The sequence below is a fragment of the Sphaerodactylus townsendi genome, linkage group LG02 (assembly GCF_021028975.2).
Source record: "Sphaerodactylus townsendi isolate TG3544 linkage group LG02, MPM_Stown_v2.3, whole genome shotgun sequence".
NCBI classification, from domain to species: domain Eukaryota; kingdom Metazoa; phylum Chordata; class Lepidosauria; order Squamata; family Sphaerodactylidae; genus Sphaerodactylus; species Sphaerodactylus townsendi.
The window spans coordinates 27,450,693-27,463,868 of NC_059426.1; the positions used below are offsets into that span (position 1 = coordinate 27,450,693).

Here is a 13,176-nt window from a genome sequence, read left to right on the forward strand (position 1 = left end):
AGAGCTACCCCTGCTGATAGTTTCCCATCTCTTGAAGATCTTCAGTTACAAGGACCCTATCCCATAACAAGCACTATTATACTTAATCATAAAAAGTGTCCTCTGCCTAGCAGTCAAACCAATGCCCAAGATACTGGTCTGGAAGACCTGGTACCCTCACTTAGGCCCCTTCCACACATGCAGAATAACGCACTTTCAGTCCATTTTCAATGCTCTCTGCAGCTGTGCGGCGTAGCAAAATCCACTTTGAAACAATTGTGAAAGTAGATTGAAAGTACATTATTCTGCATGTGCGGAAAGGGCCTTAGTTGTATCTTAGCTACCGCTAAGGTTGGTGCATTCTATGGGTGCAAGATGCCCTCTGTGGGTAGAAAACACCAGCTTTATGAGCTGTATGAGGTGGCAGAACACAACCCATTAGAGAAGGACTTTTGTTAACTCTGAATTGGCGCATGGCCTAGCATCATAGGGCAAGGAACGTTTGCGTAAACGGCTTTTGTATAATTATTTATTAGGCCAGTTTTAGAAAAAAAAACAAAATCACTTTGTGTTTTACAAAGCTTATAATAAAGGCTTTTGATTTTACAGACGAAAAACAAGCACCCATTGAAGGCACAGAAGATAAAATCACATAATTTAAAATTTAACAATCTCTGCAGTAGATACAAATTGTCGAGTATTGGCATTTATGTCTTTCAGTGGCATGATAAATAATTTTTAAAGACTAGTCGTCACATCCTTAGCATTCCGTTTTAGCTAAAGGTGCCCATGCGGACACGAGACAGAAACCGAAGAAATATATCTGACTGGAATTGCCACGGAGGAAGAATCATAAGCACTGTCCTGATTTTTCTACTGGCTCAATAAAAATGTAGTGGTATTACTTTGATTTTAAAAAACCCTAGAATTTCAACTTTAATATTGTCGGAATAAGAATTGGCTTCTGTCTTACCTAGAATTTCAGTGGGTGCAGTGGGGAATGTGGCTTTCGCTGATTCTCCGATCCTTTGGCAGCCCAAAATGCTGCTCCTGGGGAATGTGCGACTCCATAAATAGGGCTTTTTAAGGGGGGGAGGGCTCAGCAGAGGAGGAGTTGATGAAAATTGGCCCACTTGCACCTGCAGAAATTCTAGGCCATTGTTCATAACTATCTTTTAGAGCTATGAGTTATTTTTTACATCATTTAACAGGTTTTATGTGATTTTAAATGTGGTAATTATTACACTTCCTCCATTCAGATGAGATAATTAGGAAATTTTGACTAATTATCTGAGCAATTGGGAGATGCTGCAACACTCTAAGAAGATAAGCTGATCAGATAAATTTAAATTGCATGTACGTACATACATACAAACATATACATATCTTTTACTGATAGGTTAATTAGGTGCTTCCAATTCCAGTGTTACATGTGTACAGATTTTTATTTACAAGTAGGCAGTGACTGCCCTGGGACTTGGGATTTAGTGAAAAGGAACTGCTGAATTAAACCGATATATAAGATGTCTGCATACATCATGATTAAAATTTCATTTTGCTTTCTTTCACCTTCTAGAAATAAGGATGGGTAATTTATCTTCCATGCCAAATTTGCATCCATGACTGCATTCATACAAACAATGTCCTTCTGCCCGTTACGTACGTTCTAACTGCTTGCTGCTCCGAGAGTATTCCTTCCTTTTGGTTTGAAATCAGCCGGATGCTCTCTAGTGGTGTTTCTGGATGTTACTAGTTTTTAATTGTGCAGCTTGCCCGAGACAGCTGGAAAATCACTAGGTTATATGACATTCTCTGCCTTGTGCCTATTTGAATGGCATTACGTGTATATAAAAATTGGGTGAACGTTGCCCTATAATTGTTACCCACTGACATTATCCCACAGGCCCAGATTAGTCAGAAGGCTCATTGATACATGTACAGGTCTAGTACATACATGGGTGTGAAGCCTCCTGGGAAACAAATGCATGCAGTTTCTTGAGTTGCAGGATATAAATGTAGTAAATAATAATCATGGTCAAAAGAAACCTGAAGTGGACATTAACTGGATGATCTTGTGAGCTCTTGGCCTTTATTTAGCCTTGCCAGGTATATATATTTTTATTTATTTATTACAGTCAAAGTTTTGTTAACTGGCACCAAAATAATTGGCTGTCTTAATTAACTGGCATGGCTGAGCCGCAGAGGCCTGCCGAGGTCACTTGTGCTTCACCCAGCTGGCATAGTGTCACCCAGCAGTGGCGTAGTGGTTAAGAGCAGGTGTACTCTAATCTGGAGGAACCGGGTTTGATTCCCCGCTCTGCCGCCTGAGCTGTGGAGGCTTATCTGGGGAATTCAGATTAGCCTGTGCACTCCAACACACGCCAGGGGGGTGACCTTGGCCACTCATTGCTCCCACTAGCAGCTAAAACTTTTAATTGGCCATTGGGTCAACCAGTGGGCTCCGTTTCCCAGTGATTCTGGTTAATAAAGATTCTGTGGTGCTGTAGGTTGCTTTCTTAAAGGGAAAAAATAATTCTGGAGGCCTACATGAGAACTGGCTTCTCACATTCCATAATTCACGCCCACATTTCTGTTCCTTCATGATGAACAATGGAATTGCCCAATATTTTCAAAATCCCTTCTAGAATGTGAAAAGTGTCGTAAAATGAAAGGAGCAGTGTGGCAAAGGCAAACTTGTTTAATAATTGTCCCAATTTGTTTGAATTAAAAGTGTCAGATTTGCAACCTATAAAGCTGAGCTGTTTTCAGATAGAAGCGGACTAAAAAGCACTTGAAATTGCCTTGCTTCGAAAACACAAAACTTTAAGCAGTGCTTCCCCCGCCCCCCCCCCCCGTTCCCCCAAATTATCCATATACCATTTTTTTGGTGACAAACTGAGAAATACCTGAAGCATAGTGGGTAGCCAGTAGGTTTTCTGCAGGGGGTTACAACTGGGGGTTGACAGAGGGCAGCTTGGCAAATGTTCAGAAACGCACATTAACTTTGTCGAGCCCGGCATGGGACCTTGTGTTCAGCAGAATCCTCCTGACCTGCCTCCGCATGCCGAGCTAATCAGCAAACACCTAATGAGCCTGCTCTAAAGGAACAGACCCTCTCCCAACCTACTTAATTTTCATACATCCTCTGGGGGGAGGGGAGGGGAAGAAGACTTCATGAGGACTGATGATGCTGCAAAGACCACAATAATGATAATTAACTTGCTGAATTTAGAAGATTATGCTGTTAATTAGTTGCAAAATAAAGATAAGTAATAGTGCAGCAGATGGTAGGATAACACCCAGGAGGAGGAGGGTTATTACTCTGATGAGGTTTTGTGGCAGATATGAAATATGGATCAGAGTCTTCCATAAATTGTTTCTAGAGTGTTTTCTCTTGTTTTTTATGAACTGATGATGGACTGATCAATTCCCACCAATTCTGACAGATGTGGAAGGGAGTTGGTTTCAAGGGTAGACATGTTTTTCGGCACCTTTGCCATTGAAGAGCGCAGCGTTTCAGCAGTATTGCAAAAAGTCATGGAGTTCATATTACTGTATTATTTATAGACGCCAACTGCAGTTTTTGTGTAACCAAAAATGAGAGAGAGAAATGTAACCCCCCAGGATATTGTCTAAGGCCGTGGTGGTGAACCTTTGGCACTCCAGATGTTATGGAAACAATTCCCATCAGCCCCAATTGGCCATGCTGGCAGGGGCTGATGGGAATTGTAGTCCATAACATCTGGAGTGCCAAAGGTTCACCACAACTGGTCTAAGGCATGAGTGTCAAACTCGCAGCCCTCCAGATGTTATGGACTACAGTTCCCATCATCCCCTGCCAGCATGGGAACTGTAGTCCATAACATCTGGAGGGCCGCGAGTTTGACACCTGTGGTCTAAGGCTTTCACTGCGGGAATCAACTGGCTGTTGTGGGTTTTTCAGGCTGGTGGCCGTGGTCTGGTGGCTTTAGCTCCTTCACTTTTATTCACATCTGTGGGTGGCATCTTCAGAGTCATGTCATAGTAAGATGCGACACAGCCACAGAGAGAAATGCATCTTACCGTGACATGCCTCTGAAGATGCCACCCACAGATGTGGGTGAAACGTTGTAGGTAAAATCGCCAGGCCAAGCCACATAGCCCACAAAACCCACAACAGACCAAAAAAACCCCCCCAGTACATCAACATTATGCCATGCATTGGTTAGTGGTGTTCCGTTGCAAAGCTTAATAGATGATTACCTTGAACATGTCATCCCTTTCCATTTAACGTACTATGTAGGGTTGTTGTAATACAGGTATTGCCCTGGAGGAAGAGAAAAATACAAGCAGATGTGTTAAATTTATGCAGTGTGTGACAGTTGCTTTTTTTCCCCTTTCACTGGAAACAATGTGCTTCAGAAAATACATTAAAGCATTCAACATTATTTAGATATAACTATCAGTCATTTCAAGTTTATTCATACGTTTACAACATTTCACCTTAATAGCTGTTTGACCTTGTTTTAAAAAATCCTCATAACCTCATTTCTTAAATGTCTGCCTAGTGAAGACACATTCCATTCATCTGGTGAAGTCGGCTGTAATGCACGAAAGCCTTCATCCAGGGGTAAAAATGTTAATCTTCAAGGTACCAGGAAACTCCCTTTTTTCATCTTTGTGGTCTTATGTGCAGTCTGCGCATGCCCAGACCTGCCGCAGAGAAGGGTAGCAAGCTTTTCTTCCACAGCAACAGAGGATTCCTCCATCCCCTTGGAGCCATAGGCAGGAAGGATTCTTGCCAAAGCGGTCACAAGTCGGAGGGGGTGGAGTAGTCAGTTTTCATTTCGGCACTGTGTTGAGAAGACATGCTTTTAGCATCTTCCCTTGTTCGGCCTACTTCTGGACCGTCAAAATGTCTCTGAAGGGCTACGTGCTGTTCAAAAAATATTCAAAATGTGAAGCCAAGTGGAATAAGAATGTTAGTCTTTAAGGTACCAGAAGGCTCTTTTTATTTTTACCCCAAAAGACTTAATACATTTACACCATGCAGTTCAGTTTTAAGTCTGTTCTCTCAGATCTGATTGAGTAATTAGTTATTTGTGGTGGTGCTGTAAAAATCAGGGTAGTCAAGCTTATCCTCTGCAGTCTATTTGTCACACATGGATATTTGGTTTCTGGTGATAATTATTTCTATTAGTCTTAATATGGATAAACAGCCTGAAAAACATGTTTGTAAATTAAACATCGGGTTACATAGCTTCTGGCCAGGGTACAGGAGAGAAACTGCCTTGGTTGCCCTGGCTGATAGCCTACACCAGTCAGCTGAAAAGTACAGGTTCATCTCTGCTTGTGCTAAACCTTGTGCTAAACCTTTCAGCTTCTTTCAGTAGTATCAAGCAACTATATTTCGCATTGTTTGGCTGTGAAGGGTTTGTCAGTGTGGTTTTGCAACAGTTCTGTTCAGTGGTGGCAAATGACTACTTTACCCCACAGCCATTAGGCTTCCAAGTGCCATGGGGTTCTCGTAGTACTGAGCAATTATTTGAAGCCACTGGAAGAGATCATTTGGAAATCTGGAGTGAGATGTTATCAGTACCTGATAATTGGCTCCCATCTGATTCCAGGAAGGCAGTGAATATTCTGAACTGGTATATGGGATCACTTGAAAGGCTGACTTAAATGAAATTTAATTGAGATAAGAGGGCGGTGCATCAGCTGGATAAGTTATCTCTACCCCTGAAACTAGCGCTTTTGGAGTTTAAAGGGCTAAGCCAGGGGTCTGCAACCTGCAGCTCTCCAGATGTTCATGGACTACAAATCCCATCAGCCCCTGCCACCATGGCCAGTTGGATGTAATGAGATCTACTGGGTGTAATGAGATCTGTGCCTTTTAGAATTAGTTGATGGGGAGAGTTAAGGGAAGCAAGCCTGGGAGAGTTCTGTGCAGAAAAACTGCATGCTCAGGAGTGAGTGCCTTCTCACATGTTAACAGAGAAATGCAAGGAAAGCCCGCTACAAGCCCACTGTGCGGAAAAGAGCCCTGAGGTAAACGTTCCATGCTTAATGGACCACTCTGTGCTCCTGCACTGGAGCAAACATGACACCCTTGCATTTTCTACTTATGTTGTTTTGTCTGCTTAGTGAACCTAAATAGCGATAGCTGATGCTCTGAGAGCAAAAGGTTGGTGTTTTCCCCTTTCCCCTACGGTGTGAATACTCCTTGACTTTGGCAGGGGTGAGTTCACCTGACCTTTTGGAAAGTACTTGTTGCAGTATAAAATGGTGACTTGCAGAGTATCCACCTTGTGATACTGAATGTGGCTCATTGCGGAGATGAACATGTGCATTTTTCCTTTCTTTCTCTTTCCAGAGATTAAAAGCTGCCTTGACCCAACAGCACTCTCAGGTAACAAACGGAGATACTGCCAAGGGACAAACTAGCGGCTTGGTTAGAACTCAGTCTGAAGAAGTACGACCGCAGTCGCTACAACAGCCTGCCACATCTACCACTGAAACGCCGGTAGGAGGCCTGACTTTTACCTTTGTTTTGCTGTAGCACAAAAGTCCCTGTGGTTGTTCAGCTTTAAGACAAAACTCTGAAGATAAATTAGGGAGTGAGAGTGCTGCCGTAGGTGCAAATGTAGTTTGTGACCGCAAACGGGTTGCGATCTAATGGTTTTGGATCCATTTGGCATGAGGAGCCCTGTTGCAGCAGAAGAGACGTGTTGCGCTGACAGAGAGTCCCTTGCATCAAAAGAAGGCCCTACCACTAGTGGAATGGGAACTGTGGATCCATCATGTGGATTTTCTTTTCAGTTTAATTCAGTGGTTCTCAAACTTCCTAATGCCGCGACCCTTTAATACAGTTCCTCGTGTTGTGGTGACCCCCAACCCTAACATTTATCCATTTTACAGATGGAGAACACTGATGCAGAGAGTCTTAGGCGACCCCTGTGAAAGGTCGTTCGAGCCCCAAAGGGGTCCCAACCCACAGATTGAGAACCACTGGTTTAATTAATTATATTATGATCCTAAATCAGCAGTCAAAATGCATAGGCAGAGTAAAAATTCATAGCTTCGGTAATCTAACTTTCATGCTAGATGCACCTTTAATAAAATGATTTAACTATGGGCTTCCTTGTTAAACAGGCCGAAGCACAGAATTTGTGTGACAGGAGAAGGGACGTATAAAATGTGTCAGATGTGTCTGGAAAATTGGATGAGATTCGAGTGATGTATAATGCACGAATGTCTTTTTTGAAATAATATCACGTGTTTAGCTGTTTCAGCTGCATTTGATTGGCAAGGTGAAACATGCTGAGCACAGATGATGCATAAGTATGTTCCTCACAGAAGAGGTGAAGGCAGTATTTTAAAACTGGCCAAAGTGAAGGATTTTTTATATTTGGGGAATTCTAAGGCTTAAAGATGTTCTGCTGGGACAATTTTTTTTCTACTGATGGATAAGTTTGAGCCTCTGCTCTACCGACTTGTAGGGCTGTGTCCCAAATTTGTTGCTTTTTTTCTTCTTCTAGAAACCCTGTAGGGCTATGGACCATGTGAATCTTAGCATCACATAAAACTGGCACTGCTCAGTGACATGTTTGTGTGTGGGCTTCCAGCGTGTTGTCAGTTATTCCCTTAAAATATTTTTTTTAATGTTCCAGTCTGACTAAGCTCCATGTGTTGCTACTGCACAGCTTAGCTACTCACATTTACTCATATTCTGAGTGAGGTAATTCACGAGCTGAAAGCACAGGGAAGACATCATTCACGAAGGCAAAGGCTACACAAACTTCAGAATCCCCAAGGCAACAAACCTGATGGAAGTAAAATCTTAGAAAATGAAGTTCTCGCTGAGTCACTCGTCAAAATACAACATACCATCCCCTGAGTGGCACTGATCGAATTTAGACGTGCACAAAAAGGGGGATAAGATAGAAAATAGTATTGTGGCAAAACGCAGATTTAATCTTTGAGAGGATTTTTCTAGGCCTCCCGCTGATGGAAAAGAAATCCAGTAGTCGTTAGCTAATGCATAGGTACTAAAGCAGGGATCCCCAGCATGGTGTCCACCAGTACTTTTACTGGTGCCACCGAATGATTTTTGGAAAGTTGGCCATTGGAGATTTTGATTGGCCCTGTTATGTTGCTACTTCCACAGCACAAGGATCTTTACTGTGTAACTAAAGGTAAACTGGGGCAGCCATTTTGTGACTGCAGAGTATTTTTGGTTGCTTCTGATTGCAGGTGGAGATTTCTAGAAACATTTCTTTGACAACAGCTGCCACCACATTGCAAGCATCCTCAGTGTCTGACTGAAGATTAAATTAGGCTAAATGTCCTCCTGTGTATAGGACAGTGCCACAATTTAAGCACTCAAGTATTTACAAGCAAGGGATCTCTTTGGCTATCTGGTTGAAATCCTTCCCGAATCAGGGAAATCCCTCCCAAATCAGGGTGCAACTTCTTCCCCTGAAACCTGTTCCATGGGGTTACTGAGGAAGGCAATGGCAAAACCTTTTTATTTGGACAATTCTTTTGCTAGTGCACGGTGGGACTTATTTGCATGGGGTTTTTTTTTTAAGATGAGGAAGTTAAATCAACATTTATCCTTCTGTAATGTTACCACGGTGACTTTGACCCATTCTGCTTTAATGATCGAAACAAGCCATTAGATGGTTGTGGTTTCACATCACACAGCCTACTTATGTTAAATATACCCATTATGAACATCATGTCAGTTGTATAGACTGTTATTCTGTTATTAGGAGCAGCAGTGGCATAGGAGGTTAAGAACTTGTGTATCTAATCTGGAGGAACCGGGTTTGATTCCCAGCTCTGCCACCTGAGCTGTGGAGGCTTATCTGGGGAATTCAGATTAGCCTGTGCACTCCCACACACGCCAGCTGGGTGACCTTGGGCGAGTCACAGCTTCTCAGAGCTCTCTCAGGCCCACCTACCTCACAGGGTGTTTGTTGTGAGGGGGGAAGGGCAAGGAGATTGTAAGCCCCTTTGAGTCTCCTGCAGGAGAGAAAGGGGGGATATAAATCCAAACTCTTCTTCTTCTTCTATTAATTTTTTAAAAAATATCTCAGGATTCTGTGTGTAACAGTATATTCTTCACTAGCTGATATTCTTTACTCTATCTGTTACTATCCGTTTATATGCTTGCTTTATTTTTTTATTTAAAAATTTATACCTCACTTTTCCTCATGGTTCAAGGCAGCTTTCAACATCAGTTTTTAAAACCTACAATCAAAACTAATTGAAAAAAACAGATCTCATATTCCACCACTACCCACCCACCCCCACCCCCATTCATAGGGATTGCTGGGTTCCCTTTTGAATCACAAGTTTCCTTGGTTCCCACAGGCTTCTCCAGCCCAACCTGCACCTCAGACTCCAAACACCGGCGGTCGCCGAAGGAGAGCAGCAAACGAAGATCCTGATGAGAAGAGGCGGAAATTCCTAGAGCGGAACAGAGCAGCTGCTTCAAGATGTAGGCAGAAAAGGAAAGTCTGGGTACAGTCTTTGGAAAAGAAGGCAGAAGATCTGAGCTCATTAAATGGTCAATTACAGGTATTTTCTTGTTTTCCCCCCCACCCCCTTACCCTTATTAGCGTCTAGCTTAAAACAAAGCAGTAGCCTGATTTGCTTTTAACTGTTGTGTAAACACTGCACCTACAGCTTTATAAAATGTATTAAAACTGATCGCACTCGTTTTCTATTGCATTACACTTACTTGGGAACACGTTCTACATATTAATATGACTGTCTTATGAAATCAACTCGCTGTGAAAGTCCATTGGTTGTGAACTGCAAGTCAAAAAGCCTGGATAACATGGACCTAAAAACTTAAGAACTCTGCTGGATGAGACGAGTGGTGCATCTAGTCCAGCATTTTGTCTTATGCAGTAGCCAGCTAGTTAGTCTAGAGAGGGCCAAAGGCAGAACATAGAAGCCTTATCCTGATGTTGCCTGCTTGCACAGGTATCCGGTAGTTTACTGTCTCTTAATGTCAGGTTTCCTTTATCGATGTTTGCATAACAATATTCTGCCTTTTTTAAAATTTGAACCTGTATTAGAATTCATTTTCCTTTCTTTCAGGTGCTTGTTTATTTATTTATGGTTAAAGTTGGGCATAATGCTTATGAAAGGTGCCAGATTGACCAGGAAATGGAAGACTTCCCTTTGTCCACAGAGCAAATACATTACAGGCAGTGGAAGAATGGAGTTTTTCCAGCTCTCCCTTTGTATGCATCAGTCCTGATTTTGAAGATCAGTTATGCGAGAAGCTGCCGTTCAGAATGGTTTCTTTTAATTGTTCGCATTGGTTATCATTTGGCCTAATATTTATTAAGAAAAAAACCCATTTGTAGGTTAAAAGGTGGGGTACATATTTTTTTTTGAAAGAATAAAATGTCTATTTGTGGTGTTGGGAAGAGTGTTCTTCTCAGAGTGTGGGAAGACAGGAAGAACCACAAACCTCCCCAGCTGGCTGAAATGCCTCCATGGGGATGAATGGATGGGACGACAGCTGCAGTGCCTGTAGCATGAAGACCTGGGTGGGAGCTTATTGTTGGCTCCTCTCACAAGAATGCCCTAGAGCCCCCTTTCCCGCCGGCACTGGCATCCAATTCGACATCAGCGCAGCTCCTGACATTGGCCTCCCTTCTGGGCCGGGTGCTGTCGAGGTCTGCGGCACCTGACTACCTCCCAGACGTATTGGCCAAACATGCAAGCTGAGTGGGCAAACGTGCCAGCATATTGTTGCGCGGGCTCCACTGAGCCATCCCCTCCCCCTTTGGATAGGGCTGTTAAAATATTTATATGCTATTTCTCCAGAGTAACCTAGCGGATGCCTGTTTAGGTTCTGGCATAACATGCACCCTCTGGTTAGTTCCTAACACTTTTCCTGCTACCTACTCTGAAATGTGACCTAATTCATTATTTTTATATTTCATTAATACAGCCGACATCCATTAGTTTCCTCTGTTAAATGTCGGATTATTTTGGCGAAAAACTGTTTCTGATGGTTGAGAGATAACCTCATAGTAACAGAAATAAAGGAGAGACTTTTGCAATCTGCTAGCAGCAAAGCCAGTAGCTGTGAAGAACGAAACCACTTGTAAAGAAAGCTGAATGTCAAAGAAATAATTAAGCAGCACTTTATGTGAAAACGCTGATGCATTTCCACAGTCATTCTTCGCTTGACAAACCAGCATCGTTGATCAGCATAGTGGGCAGGAATGACCCCATGGATGCTTACCTTGACTATCAGAGTTAGTAAGTTTGGTCTCCAAAACATTTCCAGCTGTTTTTGTTCTAGCTTTCTCAGGTCAACATAATACACAGCTCGGGGAATACAGGCAGGAGCATATAAATATGGAATGTTGTCAGTGTGTCTAATTCTCAACATGGATACTTGAATCCAGAGATGTAAACAGACAAGAGATATCTTTGTGCAAACCTGAGAAAAGCCCCAGGTTTGCAGAAAAATCCGAAATCTTAAAAAAAATTACATTGGGAGCTTAACGCCCTCCCGAATAATATAAGCAGCACCTATAGCTTTTCAGTGGCCATTGCTAGCCCCTCAGCCTTGGTTTTTGTCATTCAAAGGCATGGGGAGGGGTCCGGGCCACTTCCACAGCTGCTTTAGTCTTTGAGGGAGGACTCAACAGGACCAGGCCTGGCAGCAACAACCAAGTGAATTGATGCCAGACGTCTTGCTTGACTCACCCAAGCCTAGTTTTTGCTGCTGTTCAGCAGGAGCCATCCCTTGAAAGCCAGTGTGGTGTCCTAGTTAGAATTTCAGGCTGGAATCTGAGAGACTCAGCTTCAAATCCCCCTTCTGCCATGAAAACCCATAGTTGCCCTTGGACCAGTTACAGATTCTCCGCCTCACCTGCTTCACAGGGGATGATGAAGAAGAAGAGTTTGGATTTATATCCCCCCTTCCTCTTCTCTAGGAAACTCAAAGGGGCTTACAATCTCCTTTCCCTTTCCCCCTCACAACAAGCACCCTGTGAGGTGGGTGGGGCTGAGAGAGCTTGACTAGCCCAAGGTCACCCAGCTGGGGTGTGTGGGAGTGCACAGGCTAATCTGAATTCCCCAGATAAGCCTCCACAGAGCTGGGAATCAAACCCGGTCCCTCCAGATCAGAGTGCACCTGCTCTTAACCACTACGCCACTGCTGAGGATAAAATGGAAGAGAGAAGAAAGTTGGTAGTTGTTTTGGGTCCTTGTTGTGGAGAAAGGCGGTATATAAACAAAGTAAATACATAATCAGTACAGCTAAACAGGGGCTTAGAAAGATGGGTGGGGGGGAGACAAGGAAGCATGGATAGGTGGGGTTTCCTGGAGGAGGAAAAGAAGAAGAGGAGGAGGAGGAGGAGTTTGGATTTCTATCCCCCCTTTCTCTCCTGCAGGAGACTCAAAGGGGCTTACAATCTCCTTGCCCTTCCCCCCTCACAACAAACACCCTGTGAGGTAGGTGGGGCTGAGAGAGCTCCGAGAAGCTATGACTAGCCCAAGGTCACCCAGCTGGCATGTGTGGGAGTGCACAGGCTAATCTGAATTCCTCAGATAAGCCTCCACAGCTCAGGCGGCAGAGCAGAGAATCCAACCCAGTTCCTCCAGATTAGATACACGAGCTCTTAACCTCCTACGCCACTGCGTAGTGTGGGGAGGGGGCTACAAAGGAAAGGCCTTGTGGGTCTCCACCATGCAACCAGGCTTGGTATTGCAGCTGACTCCACAGAGCTGGAATAAGCCAAGGCTGGAAGCTGGAAGGGCGCAGAGTTTTCCAAGGAAGAGTGTACCAGAGGGAGGGAAAGAGAGGAAACTGAAAACAGGGAGGCAGGTAAAAATAAATAGGCTGGTGGGGTAGGAAGGAGAGAAAGAAACGGGGAAGAGGAAGAATCTTTTTGGGCTTTCGGGGAAGAGAAAGAGGGAAATAGAGGAAATAGTGAGATGCTCTCCGCAAGTCCTTGCACGTCTCCCACTTGTATAGTGGTAATACTCAGGTCCTTTGGGGGGCTGAAAGGTCAGTTGGCAAGTTATTAACTTGGATTGGTCAGATCGGTTCTATTTCAAAGTAGATTGGTGTAAAGACGAGATAATGCATTTGAAACAATGGCATGAATCCTGCAGTGAATTTCCATAAATGGGAGGGAGACACCAAGTCCCTTTTCTCATTACAGACCTCTGACC

The 13,176-nt window shown here is 43.5% G+C and overlaps 1 protein-coding gene across 4 annotated transcripts in view; it reads left to right on the top strand.

The window, feature by feature from the left end:
• The window catches only part of ATF2 (activating transcription factor 2), a 50,735-nt gene that overhangs the window by 23,140 nt on the left and 14,419 nt on the right, over window positions 1-13,176 (top strand). For all 4 annotated transcript variants that reach the window (XM_048486623.1, XM_048486626.1, XM_048486625.1 and 1 more), the window contains 2 exons: window positions 6,332-6,481; window positions 9,337-9,543. In XM_048486623.1, coding sequence (XP_048342580.1) covers window positions 6,332-6,481; window positions 9,337-9,543 — 357 coding nt within the window. The remainder of the gene's footprint in view (window positions 1-6,331; window positions 6,482-9,336; window positions 9,544-13,176) is intronic.